The following is a 21,046-nucleotide window of genomic DNA, read 5'->3' as shown; positions in this document are numbered from 1 at the left end:
AATATCAACCTAATTTAAGTGAAATTACTTCCGTTTGCAGTATTTTCTAACCAGATGGCTAATAAAATAACAAGAAAATTACATCTTTACGTCCGCGGGTGGGTTTGGATAACCTTTAAATCTGCACTACGCAGGTGATCTCCTGCTTCTCTGAAACGCGTCCCCCTGACCTTCCAATTAGAGCACACTACCCAACAGCGGCAACACACTAAATCTTCCCCGGGCTGCTGGTTTGGACACGGGTATAAAACAGTCTGCTATAAAATCATTACTGGGCTGTAAAACACTGGGAAAAATTCACAATCAAAAGACCAGCAGAGACACAGAGAAAACAAAGCCAGAGGGAAAGGAATTATTCTGCGTCCAGATATGTGGAAGCAAAACATTTGCGCAACACGCACAGCGACATTAACACCTTGGGGACCAAAGTAATGTTTTTTTCTCGACGATTTTCAAGGCTATCACTGGGAGGAGGAGAAAAAAAAAACTGAGTGATGATCGACTCATACTCTGACATATTCTGACAATATTCCAGGAAACGTTTATTGTTTTATTTCAATCCTTATCGCGAGCTACGACGAGCAAACAACGTGGCGTCAATCATAAGTCGGATGCCTTTTGCGAATTTCTTATACATCACGATGAGCAGATAAACATGTGGCTAATCGGAGCGCCACTGTGACATTTAATTTATTAGCAGAAAAATGACAAAAAAGAATCTACACATGAATCACACACGTTACCAACACATGCATCAAAGAGACAGCAGCTCGTCCTCATCAGCGTGAGTTTAGACTAAATGTCATCCAAGGGCACCGGCGGTGGCATTTGAGACTTTTTCTGGAACGTAATTAGCTCTAGACATCTGCGACGGTTTGTCGCGCTACAGAGAGACTTCACATATAGGAACTTCAGCATAGATCCTATAAATACATTAAGCGATGTGGACTAATTGCACAGTTACATGTAAATACGCCAAAGCAAACCATTAGAGAAGCAATTAATGGTGGAGCGGGATGATAACACATCTAACTGCTGTACAATCTAATTAGTGACACCGTAATAAGCCATTATATCATATTAATGGCATTACATTAGTGACGACAGGGGGCTGGGGAGCTGATGAGGAGGGCTTGTTTCAGACAGAGCGCGTGAAAAGGTCACAGAGAAATTATTTATTGGATGCGGTCTCATCAGATCCGAGTCGGGAATCGTCGACTCAAATTAGGAGCGAAAGTGTAGTGCCGGTCTGAAACAGTCCCCCGTCTACTGTGGGAGGACGATTCCCTCAATTAACTTCACAGTGAGACAGAGAGGGGTCCAATCCATACCTGCCAGCGCCAATAGAAGTCCAGCACAGGCACGCTGGGCCAGTAAATAAATAAAGCACGCGCTGAGCTAGGCACACTAGCCCGTTCACACGAGAATGTATTTCACAGATGGCTGCAGCTACTATTTCCAGAGCCGCAACATTGTTTATTTAATACTACAGTAATTGCCAAAGTTTTCTTTAATTAACAAAAACTCATTTGGGATATCTTAAAATGAGTAATTTACATGTAAAACAAACGAAAAAAAAAACAAAGCAAAATGTTCATTCAGTTCAAACGAAGATAAGAACATTCATTCTGGAGGACCAGTGCAATGAACAGCTCAATGCATTCAGCCCGTAGGAAGAAAACTCTAAAACAAATCAATGGTAAGCTTGTAAAAGCTGCAGTTTTAGTTTGAAAAGGAGTGTCTGAACTGGAAATAACTGGGTAACTCTGAGATTAACCTCCCTCTATTGCGCATCGACCAACATTTATTACTTTTAAATGTGGGTAATTGGAGAGAGTTTGGTGCAATCTCTGTCTGCATCTTTATAGAATGGCTCCTGTAGGTGTACGGGCCTTAAGTGCACTCATAAATTGGTTTTATGAGTTTCTGAGACATATCGCTGTTAATGTTTCCACTCGACAGCTTTATGGTCGCATTGTAGTGACTCTAGTGAAAGATACTTTCCAGCACGTTGCAAGGACCATATATACATGCATATATATATATATATATATATATATATATATATATATATATATATATATATGTTCTTGCTTTGGAACATTTTGTATAATAAGAGGGAATTAAAATACATAATCAATATATTTGCATTGATGCAAAAAAATAAAGTGCAGTGATTGAACCGGTTATATAATTAATTGGTCGGATAAAGAAGTTATTATGAAAAGAACACATGTAATACTACAACCCATTGAGTGTGTGTGCATGCACGTTTGTTTGTGTGAGTAATCATCAGTGCACACCCTGTGCAACTCCCTGTATTATTCTCCAGATGTTCTCTTTCACTGCTCCGCAAAAGACTACCGGCATTCAGTCGCCTTCCCATTTTCCATCATCCCCATTCCTCCTACTCACACCATCCGATCCCTCCATCAAAGCGGGCCACTTTGCCAAACATGATCCCCGCCTGTTGTGTGTTCGTTTGGTTTCGAGAAGCGGATTAAACAGTTCCCACCAACTCTCTGATGTGGACCTTATCTCAGGTTTCTTTTTGACACTGGCGGTGCTGTGGTGTTATTAGAAGCTAAAGGGCTTTGTTATGGAACACAAAAGGCAGAGCTAGGCAGCAGTTAGCGCGGCTTTGTTAAGGGTCAGGGAGGTGTTAAATAGACTACACCTGAAGCTGTGTTAACACCTTCACCTGAGACATCCAAACATCCATGGGACTGAATTTCATTCAATTAGGAGGGGGAAACGCTGTAATTATAGAAATAGCGGCATTATCAATATAAAACATAAGAATACATTTTGTGCAGCTGGTGAAAGTAAAGACCCAAATTTTGAAGTAAAATAAAAGTAACAAAATTCTTCTTTTTCTAAATATTGTCTTTAAACAAGTTGACTGACTCCATTTCCCAATAGACGGCCTCTCTTTACTATTGGAATAGATCCAATCACTGCTCTTCCCTGGAGGTTGCTGTCTATTGATTACTGTATCCTATGGTTGTAATGCGATGTCAATGCCTGTCTTACCTGCCTGAGCAAGCAGGCAGTGGAACGAGCTGGATTACGTCCAAGCGACAAACCCAGCCCACCGCTCCACCAAGCCATTCTGATGACTCCCGCGAAATGATGTTTAAAGAAAAACAACAGACATAAACCTTTTAATTCTGCATTTGAATGCAATTCGATCTCCGGGGTATATCTGCCAACAGCGGCGCTCCAGGGTAGAACTTTGTGGGGGAGAAATAGACCACATTCTGGGCCAGCTCAGCGTCAAGCCTCGTTACCCTGGATCCCCATCTTTTCTCCCTCCCGCCTCTTTTCATTCCCCTCTCACCCCCCCCACCCCACATCCCCACACCCCCACACCCCACCCTCCTCTTATCCCCCTCCCCAAGAGTAGTCTGGCTGGCCTACACACGCGATCCTCACGCTAGCTGGGTCTAAGCCCCGTAAAGGCTAACACAAACTCAGTGTAAAAACTCCTATAGGGGCCCACCTCCGTCCCTCGATCCCCCTCGCTGCCCCACCAATCCCCCTCTTCCCTTCTTGTGCTGCCTGACTACACTTTCGCTTCGCATTACTTCTGCTATTCTAACTTTTCCACTTCTGAGCACTATCAATTATGCACTAGAATAACAGTGGGGCCAGACTTGGCAGCAGGACATAAAGGCCGATTATGAGTGTGAATAATTCAGCCATCTTCGTGCCATGTTCCTCTTACCACTGATACAGGCTGGAAGGCTTTGCTGCTAATGTACGACAGTAGGTACAATCTGACCTGGGCTTAATGTGAGCACAGCCTCTTTAGATTCCAGAGGAGGGACATAAAAAGTGTGGCTACACTGCATTATTAAAGCTGCTGCAAACGCTATGTCACTCACAGATTGACGAGTACGACACCTTCGCGTAGCTGGCGACTGACACCTGTCAGCCTGTTAGCAAGGAAACACTTCTTCAGAGGGACAGCCCTGAAACTAATTCACCATCGTGTATTTTATTTAGCCACAAAAAAAAAAAATACTATTCACAGGTTTTAAAGTAAATTTGCAAATAAAAGTGTACAGCCCCCGCCAGGCATTGTGATTTTTTTCATAATTACTTTTGCCTTAAAGTCATACGCACCATGTGCACGGTCAACCTTCCATCACCTTCATGCTCCAGACATGTCCACCTTGACTTGATTTTTCACGAGTTGCGTGCTAAGCTTTGCAAGCGCTACTTTTCCTAGAGATCACAAACACTAATGAATATTTCATCACTCCACCCAAAGCCAAGCACGCACTCTAATCCAGTACGAGAAATATGATGCATCTCATTTCCCACAGGCTAATAGTCCACCTCAACGCCTTTTCATCGAAAAATACCTCTGGAACTTCTGCAAACCGCCAGGCTCTCGCACAAATGGTATCACGCAGGAAAAGTCGAATTTACTTTAAATTTATTTTCTAGTAACTTTTACCCGTGCAAAATTTAAAAAATCCTTTTATTTGAAAGAGGACAGGATTGGATTAATGCAATAATTAAAAAATCATTATCTATATATATATATATGAAAAATATTCAGTGTTTTTGTATTGGATTCAATTTTAATTCTTTAATAATAATAATAATAGCAATAACACTAATAATAACAATTAAAACAATTAAATTTGAAACTAAAAAACTAAACAAAAATACATATTAACAGAATTTCTCCTGAATTGAATTATTCATTAATTCCTAACAAAAGCTTTCTTTAAAAACATCGTTTTGTTTTTTTATGTACATTTTTTTATATATTTTTTTTATATTTCTATGCCAAAACGTTAATAGGGAAAACAAACTGTAAAAGTTAATTTAGCCACTAAATGTCGTTACCGATTTGGAAAAAAACAAAAAACAAAAAACAAAAAAAAAACCCTTGGTACCACTTTTACCCCTAAAACACACAAGTTAAATGCATTGTTCGATTTGAGTAAAAAAAAAAAAAAAAAAAAAGAAAAAAAAAGCCGCTTCACTCCCTCTTATTTGTGCTTCCGTTCGGCATGCACGCTCTAATCCCGGCAGGAATGTCTCCGGTCATGGAGTCGTGCAGCCCTGAGGAACAGAACAGCAGGTGAAACTGAACTCTGTGAGGACGTGTCAGGCCCACGGCTGCTCCACTGGTTCTACTGTACAGTCAACCCAGACGGTCGGTTACACAACAGCCCGAAAGTGTGAGCAAACTTCTTTTTTTTATGTCTTGAACACACTTCAATAATAAAAAAAAATAAAAATCAATTTTAAGAAAAACAAGAATATCAACTTTTTAGATATAAATATTAATTCGGTACTCTTAACGGTCTACATTAACTGAGAGCTGACTTATACGCTTTGTTAAATCTGAGCAGATTATTACAGATTATTTCATTTGCCTAAGAAGGCTATCCGTGCCGAGAGGCTTTAATTACTGTTGCCTAATGAATCCAATTTTTAAACATCTCATGTCCTGAATATTTGAAATTAAAAAGAAAAAAAAAAAAAAAAAAAAAACAGATTCAGACGGCTTCTTTGTGTCTGGCTAGTGTCACATTTTTATTTCATCACTCCCTCTCGCAGACACACACACACACACACCCACACACTGTAGCTCTGCCTTGAAGTTGAGATCTTAAGTACAAACGGGGAGGGGGTTAGGGTTTAGAAAGATTAAAGAAAATAAAAACAGACCAAAAAAAAAGTGGGGGGAAGCAGAAAGACGGTGTAGGCGACTGTCAGTCAAACGGCTGCAGCCACAACACTGAGCCTAATGCTGACAGTGGGCATGCTGGGTCATCTCAGCAGGACCCCAAGAGCCAATGACAGTACAGTTAAAGATCTGGTAATCCCAGAGACGGGAAAGAGGAAGGGAGGGGGGACAATATGGCTCGAGGAGCGAAAGAGCGGGAGGAAAACAACTGGCCTATATTCTCTGGGACATTTGGCGGGATAAGGAACAGAAGGCAAGAGTGTGCGGATTAAGACAAAGGAGGTTTTTTTTTTTATATATATATATATATATATATATATATATATATATATATATATGCACACATGCACTAACTTTTCAACTATTTAAAAAAAAAAAAGTCCGGAACCATCAAACCTCATCTCCATCGTCGCCCTCAACTTTAACGAGGCGAGGTGGTGATTTTCTCTTTAATAAATCTGGTTTCGTGATGTTTTGGTTTTCGGCGCTCAACTGAGAGATTAAGGACATTAAAGAGGTTTGTATGCATGACTATCCCGGGGAAAAACATACACAGTCCTGAGGATGTAGCCACTGGCAGCGCTCATCACCTCTGTTTATGTGGAGGGCTTAGGCCACTTTGGGGACTCCCCTTAAGTCTCACTTATCTCATTAGACCCTTAAAACTGATTAATATGAATGCCAGCAGAGGCCAGCTCAAGGCATTCTTAAGAAAGGAGGGAAGGAGGAAAAGAGAAGGATGGGGGGGTTGGATTTTGGAGGAAGGGGGTTTTTGTGTCTCTGGACAATGAGCTGATGGCTTTTTAAGCCTCTCAGTGGCTCTGGGTTAATACCCAGTGCTGCAGTCATGGGATAGGCCGCGGTTCAAAGGCTGCTGCACTCTAAGGCTCACTGCTAGCTGGTTTAAGAGGAAGAAAATAAACAGGCAGAATAAACACCACAACTCCTGCAACTTGAACCTCACTAAAGAAATAATGAACTGCACTTCGAAAAACCAGAGCGGGGTATGTGTATATGTGTGTCCGTGCGTCGGCCCACGTTCTCCGGGGTGTCACGTTTGGCTGTGTGGGATAATGTTCGGAGTAACTGGGACCAGTCAAAGCCGGGCTCAGAGGAGAGGAGAGGGTGAAGATGGGATTTATCACACATTTCAGGGATCAATCGTTTTCTCTTCAGGGGGGTGAAGAAAAAGCAAAAAAAAAAAAAAACACGGGCATATCAACCACCGCACACAAACAAAGACGGGCGTGCGCACCACACACGACGCAACTCCACAAAAAATGGGAAAACTATCAAGCCGCTCTCACAGGAGCAGGCTCGGAGAATTGGGTCAAGAATAGTGCTGTGCTCTGCTATAGTAGCGGCCGCGCGCTTCTGCCGCTTCATTAAGGCGGACCTTCGAAGCAGAGGTCGGCTCAGGATAACCGCGCGCACAACCTCGTGCTCAAGTAGCTACGCACACGTGAACGCGACCAAGTTGCGCGCTAATGCACGGACACGGCCGCGCACAAACACAAAATACTCTCTTGTGTGCGCATCAAAGCCGAGTTCCGCGGAGGACGGGAGACTCCGTTCAATTTTACACATTTCTAACTATGATTTATTAACTGTGTGATTCCAGATTCTTCTTAGAGGTTAGATCAGACAAGCATCTGTTGCCTAATAAAAGGCTCTGGGGGAGGAGAGAAGATCTGAAAATGAGCTTTTCATGCCAGGCTGGCACTCACTGAAGATCAGTTTAGCAGATTTTAAAACATGTCACGAGATTTTTAATATACACTACGATAGAGGGAAAACATTATTTTCATTTTTTGGTCAAAGTCCCACTCACTAGGCCCTGGGCGCTCAAACTAACGCGGCAAGAGAGAGGCGAGCAGAGTCAAAGACAAATATGAGGAGATATGTTTCAAAAGAATCCTGCATAATTATCCACATTATTCATCACATTGAAAGGAGCGCGTCGTCTTGAGACCTTCGCTGGTAAAGTAGGGCTACTTCACAGGACAAAAACTGCCCATTCTTATTGTACCAATTTGTCTCTGCGGCAGACAAATTGAATTTTGGAATGAAACCCTCCAACGAGACGCCACGTCACCCTGGCGTTGCAACTTTGTTGCATGTTTTTGAGCGGAACATGCACTTTCAAGGGCAAGGCAATGCGACGCGCCACACCAGTTAAGACCAATCACAGTAGGGCCAGTTGTGCCGCACCATGCCGAAGCACGGATTCCCTTTCTCCCCCGTCCCCAGCTGGCCCGCACTCACATTACCCCGAACCGAGCGAGCCGAACCGCGGTCGCCTCCGACACCTGCGTCATCACGTTGATATGCGACGTGCACACGGTGTGCGGGTCTGTTGTTCACACGCAGTTGCAGCAGCGTGACGCCATGACCTTCTTGTTCTGCATAAACTTCAAAACAGTCAGCCCTCTTCCTCTGACTAACGTGACCGCTCGGTTTGTACGTCAAGCGTTTGTGCGCGTGCGTGACCAATCGCACTGTGCCCAAGTCCAACTCTTCCAAGCGGACCGTGCCAGGGGAGTGGGCTGTATCCAAGCACGGTGCGGTCGCGCTCCCACTAGCCATATAATCCGGACTTTAGGGCACGGAACGACTGCCTTGCGTGAGCGGCCGTTAATGGGAAAGGTTTGACCTGTATCGCAGCGTAAAGCACCTCCACAGAGCCGACACGTTCAAGCTTGGCGCATTCCCGCTAAAGTTCGGATTCTAAGGCACGGCTGCCTAGCGTGAGTGCGCCCCAAGATGCAACTTTAGCACCACAACAGCCCCCCCCCCCCCCCCGTAAACACATCCCTGTGTGTGTGAGTCTTCGGTGTCAGAGGAAACAAAGCAGGGGTCTGAACCTGAGGAGGCTTAATCCTGTCTGTGTAGAAAAAAAAAAAAATCCCCAGTGTCACTAAACCCGAACCTCAAAGACAACATCCCCTCAGGGCGAAGACCCGGAGTCTGTCCCCTGGAGAACCATCACCGACCGACCAACCACCAGGGAGACAGACAGACAGCCACATGCATCTTTAAACCTTGGCAAGGACAGACAAGGGAAGGGGGAGGGAGGGCGGGCGGAGAGGGGGGGGGGTTGATGAGCAGATGAGAGGGGACGGGTAAGCCGAGTTGGAAATGAGGAAAAATGCCACCTTTTCTTTTCCACACACTGGGTCACCCCTGGCTACTACAAGCCTCTCCCCTCGTGTCTGGCACTTGCATTATACTCCTCCTCTCCTCCCTTCTCCTGTCCAGAGAGCACACTACAACTTCAGCTGTGCGCTCTCCTTTTCCCCTTGCCATTCACACCATTCTCCCTCACTCCTCTCCTTTGCCCTCCTTTTTTTTTTTTCTTCTCCTCCCTGTGTTTAAAGCGCATGCATTACTTTCAGCCCTGGCTGTGTGGAGTGGACAGAAAGAGCAGAACAATGGCCACCTTTCAGTCTCACAGCCCAGCATTTTTTTTAATTTTTTTTTTTTTTTTTTTGAAGGGGGGGGGCATTGGCTGTGAGTATTTTTCTATACTAATACAGCTAGCTTATTATTGGCATGTGTCGCAAGAAATGAAAAAAAAAAAAGAGTGAAGGCAACATTGTTTGTATTTAGCTCGGTGGAAATGTCACAGCTTGTGTGAGCCTCACAAAGAGATGTTCACATGAAAATCAATTAGTCCTTTAACCTGAATTAACTTTTTTTTTCATGACTGAGCCAGCCAATAGAAACGCACCATGAATACACGAGGTCCCTCGCAGCATCCCGGGGCTAAAAGTGTCACTTTATGATTTCGAAAATTTATTCTTGGAGATGTAAAAGTTTCTGAAGGAAAAACAGACCACAGAATTGTAAAATCTCCCCGTGTGTTTCTCAGTCTGTCTGTGAAGACGAATTACCTCATGAGTCATTTACAGCAGGCTACAACCCGTCAATTAGGTCTTTATTCACAAGCTGGAGATGTGTTCTCTTCTGGGATCTATTCTCCACACCGCTGCCCAGCTACGAAAACAACCCCTCACCCCCCCCCAAAAAAAAGTTAAATAGGGAAAACGTACGGCGCACGGTCCGAAGCCAGCCTACCATGAAAGGAATTATCTGTGGAAAATGTGTCTGGCAAAAACCGAACAGTCTCGATCGCTCCCGTCACATTTTCCAGTCGAACAGCGAGCGGTGACAAAAAGACAAAAATAAATGAAAGCCATCAGCTGTTTTGGCCTTTACATGCTTCCTTTAAATATAGTATGACAATGACGGTGAATGAGTTTAACGAGGTCAAATCAGTCATAAGCAGGAGGAGGCGGGCGTTGCATCAAGCAGACGTTATGTGGCTTTCACTTGGGCTGCGCACTTGAAACGCTTCGGGCTGAGAGCGCCAGGGCACCGGAGGCTATCAGAGCTCTCTCAGTAGCGCCCCTTTCTGGTAAGGGGGGATAGATCAACCCTGAGTGTTACTACAGTAACAGCTGCTTCTGAGCCTCCATCTTACAGGGGAGAGCAGAGAACCTGAAGAAGGATAGGGTAGCGCCATTTTCAGCCATGAACGAGGACCTTTAATACACAATAGCGGGATTCCTGCAGCCACGTTTCGGCCCTCGTCGGACCTGCAGTAATCTCGCACTCCTACTAATAGCTCCTTTTTTGGAGGTCTTAAAATGGACGAAGAACAAGCATTTATGTTTATTTTTGGCCTATCTCCTTTTACTGAGTAAGTTTTAACTATAAATCCACTCAGGTCCTCATAGTATTTTGTAATGAGGTGACATAATACAAATCTACAACTCTGAAATATTGACTGAGACAATGAGAGCAGGGATGGAGGGAAAATATTAACACACGAATAAGCAAACACATGCGTATATAGTGGGAGGCAAACAAAGCAGCAAAAAAAAAACAATAAAAAGGACTTGTTTTTATCGTGCCAGAGTAAAAGTGTTTTCCCCGCATGCATGTGAACGTTGCGTAAGCCTTTTAATACTTTATTGTTTCCAAGTACGGCCATACACAAGGTTCCCCCCGCGGGTTGAATGCCAAAAGGCTGAATGAGGGCTAAAAGACAGATCACTGAGCTGATAGCAGCGTTTCAGTGCTCCGTCTGACCTTGGAGTGATTACTCTGAAAACAAAAACCTGGACATTAAAATGAGGTTCCCCGGGTTAGGGAGGAAAACTGAAATGAAGCCGCCGTTCGGTACAGACGAGAAATTCCTCCCGCTCTTTGGTGGATAACCAACACTTCACACTGAGAGTGGTATTTTTAAGGCTCTGCTTAATTTTAATAATTTTCCGAGTTGTGGTTATCGTATCGCGACCAAACGTGGCTTTTCGGTGTCGTTTTTAGGTGAATAAATCACCGAACTGAATGTAAAAGAAAAAAATATTCACAACTAAGCGCAGCAGATAGTTTTAAAAAAATTGAAAATTTTCGGAAAAAATTCAACATTTTAAAATAATATTGTGTCTTGTACATTAACCACTGGTATACAGACACACGCACGCACATATAGGGAATGTCTTTTTTCGTGCAATTGTAGGCTGCGTTCAACGGGATTAGCATATCCAAGGCTACGGCCCGACCACCAGGCACCCCCGGCGACAGGGCTGCTTCTGTCCGCCACATAGCACCTCTACAAGGGTCACGGCCAACAGTCCTCCCCCTCTTCCACCGTGCACTGAAGAACAGCTGCTCCGCCGAGCACATTGACTAAGCATTGACTACTGCCTGCCGGGCTCATTTTCTAGTTAATAGAAAAAAATCAAATTTAAATGGAAAGTGCATTTACAGGTCTAGTGAGAAAACACAGCGAGCCATTTAGGCCTAATAAAAGTATTATAACGCACAACACCATCATTACAGTTTGCTTCTTTTCCGTCGGGGTCCCCGTGTTTATTGCTCGCTCTCTTTTGTGTCTCCTCCGCCGCTCGCTGGTGCTCCTTCGGCTCGGCTGGTGCCATGGGCGTCGAGAAAAAAAAAAAAAAAGAGAAAAAAAATGACGGAGCGAGGGGTCATTAGCGAGGACTAATCAGCCTTCAGACGGAGGGGGAGAGGGAGCAGACAGTCGGCAGTGGAGTGCGTAAAATAGAGCTCAGAGTGATAAAATGATGAGGATGGGGTCAAAAATCCAAAGCGGCGTGAGCTTGATTTTAAATGAGTTTTGTAGAAAGTTTATAAAAAAAAGGCAACGCTAATATAAAAACAGCAATGTATCATAGATGTTTTAGAAACTGGTGGCTACATTGCATGTTTTTCCACCTACATGTATGTGCCTTTGGTTTTATTCATTTGTCCAGTAAGCATGCAAGCACAGGCTGACCAGACATTTACTCGTGCCCAAATGGCCAAAGCCAAGTGATGAGAAGTCACAGAGGAGGGAGAAAGGCGCAATTAATCTGGTATCTGAGCGTCTGAGGTAGAGGGAACAAAGGCCTGTACGATCTCGTGGCTCATTTGAATCGTTGCATGCGCATGCAAACACGCTCGCATGCATGTTTAAACAGTTAAAACTCTAAAACAAAAATGAGCAGCCAAAACAAACCAATACCCACAACACAACTACAGCCCCCCCCCCCACCCCCACCCCCACTCCCCTCCAGTTACAGTACAGTGTAAGAATACAAATGCGAACACAACAAAACCAGGCAGCGTGTTAGAAAAATGCAGTTTGTCGGGATACAAATTATGCAGCGAAATACAAATCACCTTGAGCAATTTGCATGACCACAACCGCATCAGACTGTTTATGTTAATAATACTTTCCACTTCAAGGAGAGTTCTAGTTACTAGTTTGTCATTCACAGGCCAACTTTCTGCTTCGTTATCCCTCGCCACATGCGCGTGACCTCTCCCTCAGCTACCCTGAAAGTGTGCCTGACCTCTAGGCGTCTTTCTCCACCATCAGCCGTGGAGGGACTCCAAAAATATCTAATTGTATTCATTCATTTTCTGTGCCTGGCAAGAAGAGACAGAGAGAGAGAGAGAGAGAGAGAGGGAGGGAGGGAGGGACAAAGAGACGAGGAGAGGCAGAGGGCTGAGAGGACCTCGGGAGAGAGGCATGGAGGGACGCAGGGAGGAAGAAAGGGCAGAGGGGGAGAGTGGAAGGGAAGGGCCGTCTCCTCGGCATTACAGCGGAGACATCCTCGAAGTCACTCTGTCCCTTCATTGCGATAAATGCTCGCGAGCAAAGACAGTCGGCGAGATAGCGGAGGTCAAAAATCTCCAAAGACGCGCGTGATTTCAGACCGCCGGGACTCTCCCAGGACAGATAAGACCTTCAAGTTTGCTCACTGTTCTCTGAACTGGCCCACAAAACACATGCAAAACTGGAACCCTCCAAAATGAGTTTCGCTCTGAGAAAATCTGAACCGCCAGGAGCGAATACAAAGGCAGAAAGTAAGCGTGGCTGTGTCAAACCGGAGGAGAGATTAAAAGATAGAGGTGTTATTCAGAATAATAAAGCAGTTAGCAAGTTTCTGGTCTCACGAGGCGGCTGTGAAACAAAACGGTGGAACGAAGCCAACAGAACAGCAAGGAAACCAACCCCCCCCCCCTCCTCACCAAGCCTCTTCAAAACAGTCAGCAGAAACAATTGTGGCACTGACGATACTACCGCACTAATCTACAGTTTGGTTCAGATTCAGACTGCTGAAAAAAAAATATAAAAAAAATAAAGAAATTCCAAGCTGCAAATAATCACGTTGAGAAAAAGTTTCATTTCAGATCCAGAAAGTTTCTTTCTCTGAGATTCCCCGTCACACTCTGAGCTGTGAAAGTATCTGCAACGGCAACTAGTGACTCCGTGAGTTTCTCTCCCCTTCACTTTTTTCCCCCCTCCACCGCTCCTAGTTCAAACTTTTCTCCCGTCATTTTGCACCGCGCACTAAGGCCACTAAGCGTTCACTTTTTTTGTGGTCACTTTTTTTTTTTTTTTTAAATACTAATTTTACATTTTAAGCGAATCGCACTTTGACATTTAGAAACGGATGTGACAACGTTTATGGGCGAAAAGCGGTTTGGCTGCCGTTTCCACGCGGAAGGCCCCCGCCACCAGAACATTTTCTCTCCGTGCATTTCAGGTGATTAAGTAAGTCGGCGGAGCGCGACATATTGCGCACGCTGATGTGAAACATCCAATTTGGGCACAATAAATTAGAAGCAAAACAGATTTTTATGACAAATCCAAACTCAAACTGCAGCTTTTAGTGTGATGGATCATCTAGCTCGGGCAATTTTGGAGTCGGAGGAAGATACGGTTTCATACGGTGCAAGAAAACAAACTGGTGCAACAAAAGGCGAATTCTCCTTCCAGCAGAAAAAAGGGAGGCCCTGAATGACTGTGGTCGGACGACGACAAAGACCGTAAAGACGGAAAAACTAGGAAAAACCTGAAATTACCCCATAATTTACCTGCAAAACATTATTTGTGACAAATTACATTAGAAGAAGAAGAAGTTTACTGCTATCATAAAGTAAAAAATGTGCCTTTGGCTCAGAAGTGCCTGTTTGTGTGCATGGGCGTTCACATTATAAATTCTTGAAGCAGCCGCACTCTCGGTGTGACCGTGAAGCCCCGGAACAAAGGCAGGCGAGTTACAGTACCACGGCAGCTTTCTACAGTAATGAGTGAGGAAAGGGACTCGATAGTTATTAACTGAGTCATCAATAAGACAAGTTTGCCATCTCTCTCTCTCTCCGAACTGTCGCTCTCTCTCTCTCTCTCAGCTGCTATGTTACCTTCCTGGCTTCCTGCCTCAGCCCTGCAGGGGTGAGAGTCAAACAAACTCTATTTAGAGTAAGTAGAACAGAGCGACTGGTGTTAGCACTGCAGCCTCTCCGAAAAAACCTGTTTCCTTTCCCCAGGCAGGCGAGAGAGCGTCAGAAGCAGACGGGGCTCGGGAAACTTATCAATTCTTCAGGTTTTACTGAACTCGAGGAGATTGAGGAGGAGCACAACACGCATGCACGCTGGTGGATTACAGCCGACTGCGTGCCTCTTCTCTTCAGCGTTAGCGTATCATCTGCTCCGAGATTAATGGAGTTCGGTTAAATTTACTTCTTCGTCTTTTTTCTTTTTTTTTCACTGAAAATGAGAAAACGTGTCGGGACATCTGGAAGATATCAAGTTAACTGAGCGGCCGGACGAGTCAAAACTTTTCAGCTGGGGGGGTGGGTGGGGGGGAGTCCAGTCTAATGAAAGTACGTCTATCAACAGCAGGAATCAAGATTTGACTCAAAATTGTGTTTGCCTCTGCTGAAGAAAGCGGCCCATAAATAAACAGCCAGCCTGAGTCGGCAGTAGGGGACCAAGACCACAGCAGTCATGGTCTACGGTATATCAGGCCGAGAATCTACACACCCTGAGCTTACAGTCAGCCCTGCGTTTTTTCCCCCCCGACCACTAATTGTTTCAAGCAATAAATCATGTTTTTCCAAACTTCAAACTGAATGTAAATAGTTGTGCAACAAATTCAGCGTGTGCTATTAATGGCTTTAGCGCACTCGGAGGGTAAACTGAGGATTTTATTCAACAAATACTAAGTGCCATTGGCAGCTGGAGTGAAAGATCTCGGTAAACTGCACCAGCCCTCAGACCTAATAAGCCCGGGACAAGGGTTTACAGTGTAACTCCACGAGGGACTCCTTCAGGGAAATGCTGTCTCGACAAACACGCACAATGTACACTGAAGCTTGACTCAAAGCCGCCCGGGCAGGGAACTTTACGACTCGAGCAACTTCTGTTTTAACTTTGCTGAAGTTCATCTAAGTGCGGCAGACCTGAGCGGACGGCATGTGAAATTTTCACTTAACCAACGGGTTTATGTGAAATCTCATTATGCTGAACACGAAACTGTCCCTTTATTCGCATAAACGGAGAGAAGCGAGAAGCCACCTCTTTTTGTTCCGAGCCCTTTGAAAAATTAACAGTGTATTTTGGAGCCATTAGAGCAGGTCAGCGTGCCTCCAACTTTCCGGGCGACCATTCATCCTCACAAATATGAAAAAAATGGGCATATTAATTTAGGTAAAAGTTGTAGAATAAAGAAGCCGCACATTGCTGCAGGAAGGGAGTGTTTTCTGAAGTTTTGACTGGGTAGTACTAGTTTCCATAGTGAGCAGCCTTCACTGCACATAGTAGAAGGAAAGCTTTCAGGTTTTACACAGACTTGACACAGGGTTATCCATTAGAGAATGAATTAGCTTTGTCGGGTTTAAATTTAAATCTTTCAAGCTTTTTTTTTAAAGAAAAAAAAAGCTTAAAGAACACCCTGATTAATTTTATTCAGTTGTGTCACTGAATCATAATGTGCTTCAGTGTAATGGGTTATTCTGCATTACAGTGCTGCAAAAGTCCGACAAATAAGAAAAAATAAGAAAATACGTAAATCTTCTTAAATATAAAACATAAACGAATAACCTTTTGCTCTATTTCCTGTCATTCCTCCTTGCCCTTTTTTGAATAAATTGTGACACGAAAAGTATAAAAGAAAAAAAACGAGAATATTAACACTTCTTTCAAATACTGTGCGCCTGTACTGAGAAGTGGGTTTGTCATTTTATGTAATTCTCCTGCCTTGGCGCTTCTATAATATTCATGAAGCTACTACTCCCAAGTACGTCTGGGTGTGCTGAGATCGAGGTCCTAAATTACATTACGGTAAATGGACTTGAATTGCAGCGAAGGGCTCCTTTAATATTGACTGATAAGTTATGCTTTCACCGGCTACATTTGGTATCACGGGTTTCTCTCTAGTGACGAAGACAGACTGCACAAAAAACTAAAACACGGGAAACCAACACTTAAGTCTTTCTTACTACGCAGGTCTGAGACGCTTGGCCTCTATCCGTATATGTGCCTACGACTTGAAATTTTCTAAATAAAGACAATTCCTCTGGGGAAAAGTAAATAAGTGAATGATTTTTTTCATATGGGTAAATAGGCTTTGCAGATTGCGATGGTCCTATTTGGAGTTTACTCAAATTAAGACCACAGGCTACAGTGGGTCCGTGTGAATTCCCAGAGTCCAACAAACTGAGAAATAACCCAAGATAACTCTGCATGTTTTATACCCTTCGATTGCTCTGCCTCTATAATTATACCAGCCTAATTCCCACTGTGATTTTCCTTATCTAGACTACACTGGCAGCGGGAGAAACGAAGCAACAGCAGACCGTGAATATTGTGTCCAGGCCCTTGTTACGCACGGTTTTGATCGAGTTTCTCGGGGGACGCGCTGTTGACGTGCAGCCACGGCAGTCTTTTCCATTACTTTTCCCATCCTCGGTTAAAGCCTGTACCTACTACCTACTACACCTATTGGCATTATGCCCTCACTGCGGAGAACGAACACCGACGTGGTACAGCAAACCTGCGAATGCCCGCGGTTCACGTAGAGGAACATCCACCCGGCTCTCAGTTGTGGACCCGGCCGGTGCGAGGCTACTTACTTGGTGTTGGTCCTGTTCCAGAAGACGGCGTAGCGGTCGGCCACCACTTTGGAACTGGGCTCCTGGCTAAATACACACATCAACAGCACCAGGCAGAGGAAGATGACCATTTCCACTTGCAGCATCACTACAGCAAAACTTCGGCACGTATTCCTCTTCGGCGTCGGGTCAGTCAGTCAAGTTGTACGGGGCGCTTCAACCGGGACAGGTGATGGCTCTCATTCACATGTGGCCGCGTCTTAGCTGGCGCAGGTTTGTGAATGCAAACGGGACAAACAGAAACGCGCACGACATAGAAAACGCGTGAGGAGGAAAGGCGGAGTTGTGCCCATTCGACGCGGACGCTTGAGAGATGACACTTGTTCGGATTGAAGGAAATGAAGTGAAGTTACAAAAGCACCGCGTCACTGTGTATTCTCTCTGATGCGCGGCGAGAGTCCGGATGAATCACAGGCTTTATTACATGCAGGGTGTCAGCTTCTGACAAATCCGAGATGGGCTGACAAAAAATATCTCTCCCTCTAATGCACAAATAAAAAAAAAAACAACAACATAAAAAAAAAAACAATGAGATCAGCACGCAGCCACGAATGCGCAGCCCAGCAGGCAACAGCGTCTTCTGTGGCGCGGTAGCCTCGTGTTCCCCTTCTGCAGGGAGCTACGGGATGCAGCCTGTGTCAGGGCAAATGACAACTGCTGAACACTTATTCTTACTCCAAAACGAAAGCGCAGGGGGATTAGTGAGCCCGAGATGTGATGGAGAAAAAAAGAGAGAGAGAGGGGGGCTCAGTGTGTCCAATGACGCTGTGAGGCGCACGTCAGATGTCCATGTTTTCCAGGCAACTTTTTAAAGCCATACAGTCAGCCACTGGCAGATGGATGGTAACGTCAAGACTCGCTGTTCCGTTTCCAGTAAAAAAATTAAAAAATACTGTTATCCTCCTCTAAGCGATTTGCCGGAGGTGTCACGGCCGATGCGGGGAGGAGTCCTTCTCTGTGTCGGGGAGGACAGCAGCGTTGCGTATTCTCATGCGCTTCTGTCCACGGAGACGCTTATTTATTATGTCCGCATCCCAAAGTCTCCTCCTCATATATGAGCCATGGTGCGACGTGCAGGAACGAACAAATAACCGCGTATTCCCATGAGCGCGCTGCGTAGTCTTCCTCTCTCTTGTGTTTGGGGGTTCGAGACGCCGGGACACGCAGGAAGGTGAGGGCAGAGGCAGGCAGCTCCAGACGCCGACTGAGGGAGTGGGTTTGGTTACGGCGGAGCGGGGGATAGTCCCATTGGTTTGAAATTATTTGAATGGGCGTCACTCGAACAAAGGCAGGCCCCTCCTCCCTCCTCCTCCACCCCCCCGAACGGCACCTAAAACCGAGCTAATTCAATTACCGAAAGGTAGAGCTGCCGTGGAAGGGGACAGGGGAAAGAGGTGCACAGGACAGGAACCGCTTTGAGACGCTGCTCTGTCAGATCCGACCGATAAGTGCGCTATTTAATTACATGCAAACGGGCGCAGCAGACCAAAGAAGACCACGGGCTCCAGTTACTCTCTCTCTCTCTCTGAGTTCAGTTCAACTCAATTTGAATTCACTTTTCTTTTCTCATAACAAGAGGAACCCTTTACTGAGGTAACAAGCGAATAATATTTTACAAATGTAAAAAAAAAGAAAAAAGAAATGTATTTAAATTTAGAGAAAATATCACTTAGATATTTCTTTCCCCGTTTATGTTTTCAGTAGTTCTTGTTTCCTTTTCTTTCTTAAAAAAAAAAACGAAAAAAAAAAACAAAAACATTATATATTATTGTGACAGTTTACGAAATAATAATACCGAAAATGATCAGTGTGTTAGGTTTAGGAGCACTGAGAGACGGAGGGTGGTGGTGTCTCACACCGAGGTTCGCTGCAGCCTGTTGCGGGGAGCGGTGCTGCCGAAGTGGGGGTGGAGGGGTTCAACGCTGGGCTCCGGGCACAAGCGCCCAGACGCCCCGCAGTGGTGAGCGGGCGGGACAGCTGAGGACAAAATTCAAGTTCTGGTGCGCCAGGGGATCCCCGTCCATCGTCGCTTTAATAAGACAAATGTTCACAAAGAGGATTTATGAAACTTCAGAAAATAAGCAGCGTGCCAAAATGCATATGGGAAATCCCTAACGAAAATAACTGTAATATGAACATCCTGTGTAATGTGCAGGACTTCTGGGTTCAGTTGATGTGGCCAGTTGGCACATTTTATTTCTTTCTTTCTTTTTTTTTTTTAAAAAAAAGTACAGTATATTTCAAACTGTTTGGCACGTTCGTTCTCATAAATATATTTGTGTGTGTGCCTGAGGTTAGAATGTAAATATGAGACAAACTGTGTGTGTATTTGCTCATGTAGACCAAGATGGAGGAAGCAGCAGGATATGAGCAGGAACAGGGAAAAGGAGGAGAACAAAACAACAGAATACGAGCGCATATGAGTTGAGGCTGGAATATCAGCCTAAAGAAAAATGAAATATGTTTTGACTAAAAACCTGACTGAAGATTTTTAAGTCCTTTTGTGTCTCCGCCTCATCTCACTTCCCTTCTAATCTTTCAGCCGATAAGTAATGCATGATTGATGAAAGATAGATGAGTACATTCAGACGAGACCTTGGCTGGTGTAGAAACATTTTTTTTTTTTTTTTAATCTTTCGTAAAGTCAAGAAAATCAGATGCATTGAACGCCTGACCCGCCCGCTGTGTGTGAGTGCAACAGGTGCCGTGCGCCTTCAAGGAAACGGGAGGAGAAAAAATAGGGAGCAAGAAGACGGGAGGAGGGAGGAAAGGGTGAGAGGGCGGCTAATATTTTAAGATAATCCCCTTGACCTGTTCCTTTGGACTAATGTAAACTCAGGGCCATTCACTCTCAGCTATCACCACACAGAGGCAGAAGGGTTGCTACCACACACACACACACACACACACAGACACTTTTTCTTAAGCTTTTCTATGCAACACACACACACAGAGGACACTATCTACTACCAGGAGAGGAGGGGTGGGGAGGTCGGCCTGGAGGTCAGTGAACATGGCTGTTTTCACACCCACTTTACAACCGTGACTGCATTCCTCTCCCGCTGTGTCCCGTCTCTGTCTCTTTCTCTCCCTCGCACACACACACACACACACTCACACATACCAAAAAAAAAAAAAAAAAAACACTTGATAACAAGCATGTTTGACTGACTACTTGTGCGCATAGCGAATACCCCCAGCTGCTTTCATTTTCTCCAGGCGCAGACACGCAGCTTTTCCCTCCCCATTCCCGTCTTAACCCGCTGTCACCGTCGTAGCGGGCCGCCTTGATTACTTCTCATGCAGGCCTTTTTTTTTTCCTCTTTTTTTTCTTCTTTCTCCTTGCCTCCATCCACGTGTTCCAGCAGATGGGTGCACAGATAAGGTTTATGTGATTTATTAGCGAGGAGGGAAACAACATGATCATGGACTAACAGTGATCAGGTGATGTCTTTTTTTTTTTTTTTTAAGATGAACATTTCTCCTTGTCTCTGTTTCTTACGTCCACCTCTTCACCCCTTGAATTGTTTGCGTCTCGTGCACACGGATTATTGTCTAATTTTACTGCAGGGTCCTGCAGTTCCCACTAAAACGGGGTTTTACTTCGGAGGCTTTATTATTCACATCAACTCTGGTCATGATTACAGTAATGCCTTTTTGATAAAGGATAACTGGCTTCATCACAAGCTCCACTTTGATATACAGCAATCATTCTGGACAAAGTGACAAGGGCCTGGCTTCGAGCCTGAGACTTTTCTCCTCTAACCCTCTAACGCGTGGTAATCTGTACGCTCACACAGCCAGGGGTCACAGCAGGGTGAGATGGGAAGGCTGACTGGCTGATCAGCTGAGTGCATG

General features: G+C 44.7%; 1 protein-coding gene across 2 annotated transcripts in view; it reads right to left on the bottom strand.

Annotated features, from left to right (window-relative positions):
- The window catches only part of efna5b (ephrin-A5b), an 88,296-nt gene extending 69,538 nt beyond the window's left edge, over nt 1-18,758 (bottom strand). The window contains exon 1 of one of the 2 annotated variants that reach the window (XM_047591547.1): nt 17,150-18,758. In XM_047591547.1, the coding sequence (XP_047447503.1) occupies nt 17,150-17,274 (125 nt within the window). In that variant the 5' untranslated portion in view covers nt 17,275-18,758. The remainder of the gene's footprint in view (nt 1-17,149) is intronic. The other variant, XM_047591546.1, reaches the window with a different exon arrangement.
- Nucleotides 18,759-21,046: the final 2,288 nt, after the last annotated feature.

Source organism: Mugil cephalus, chromosome 8, assembly GCF_022458985.1.
Source record: "Mugil cephalus isolate CIBA_MC_2020 chromosome 8, CIBA_Mcephalus_1.1, whole genome shotgun sequence".
Taxonomy (NCBI): Eukaryota; Metazoa; Chordata; class Actinopteri; order Mugiliformes; family Mugilidae; genus Mugil; species Mugil cephalus.
The sequence above is the reverse complement of the archived record's forward strand: the minus strand, read 5'-3'. Positions and strand labels throughout refer to the sequence as shown.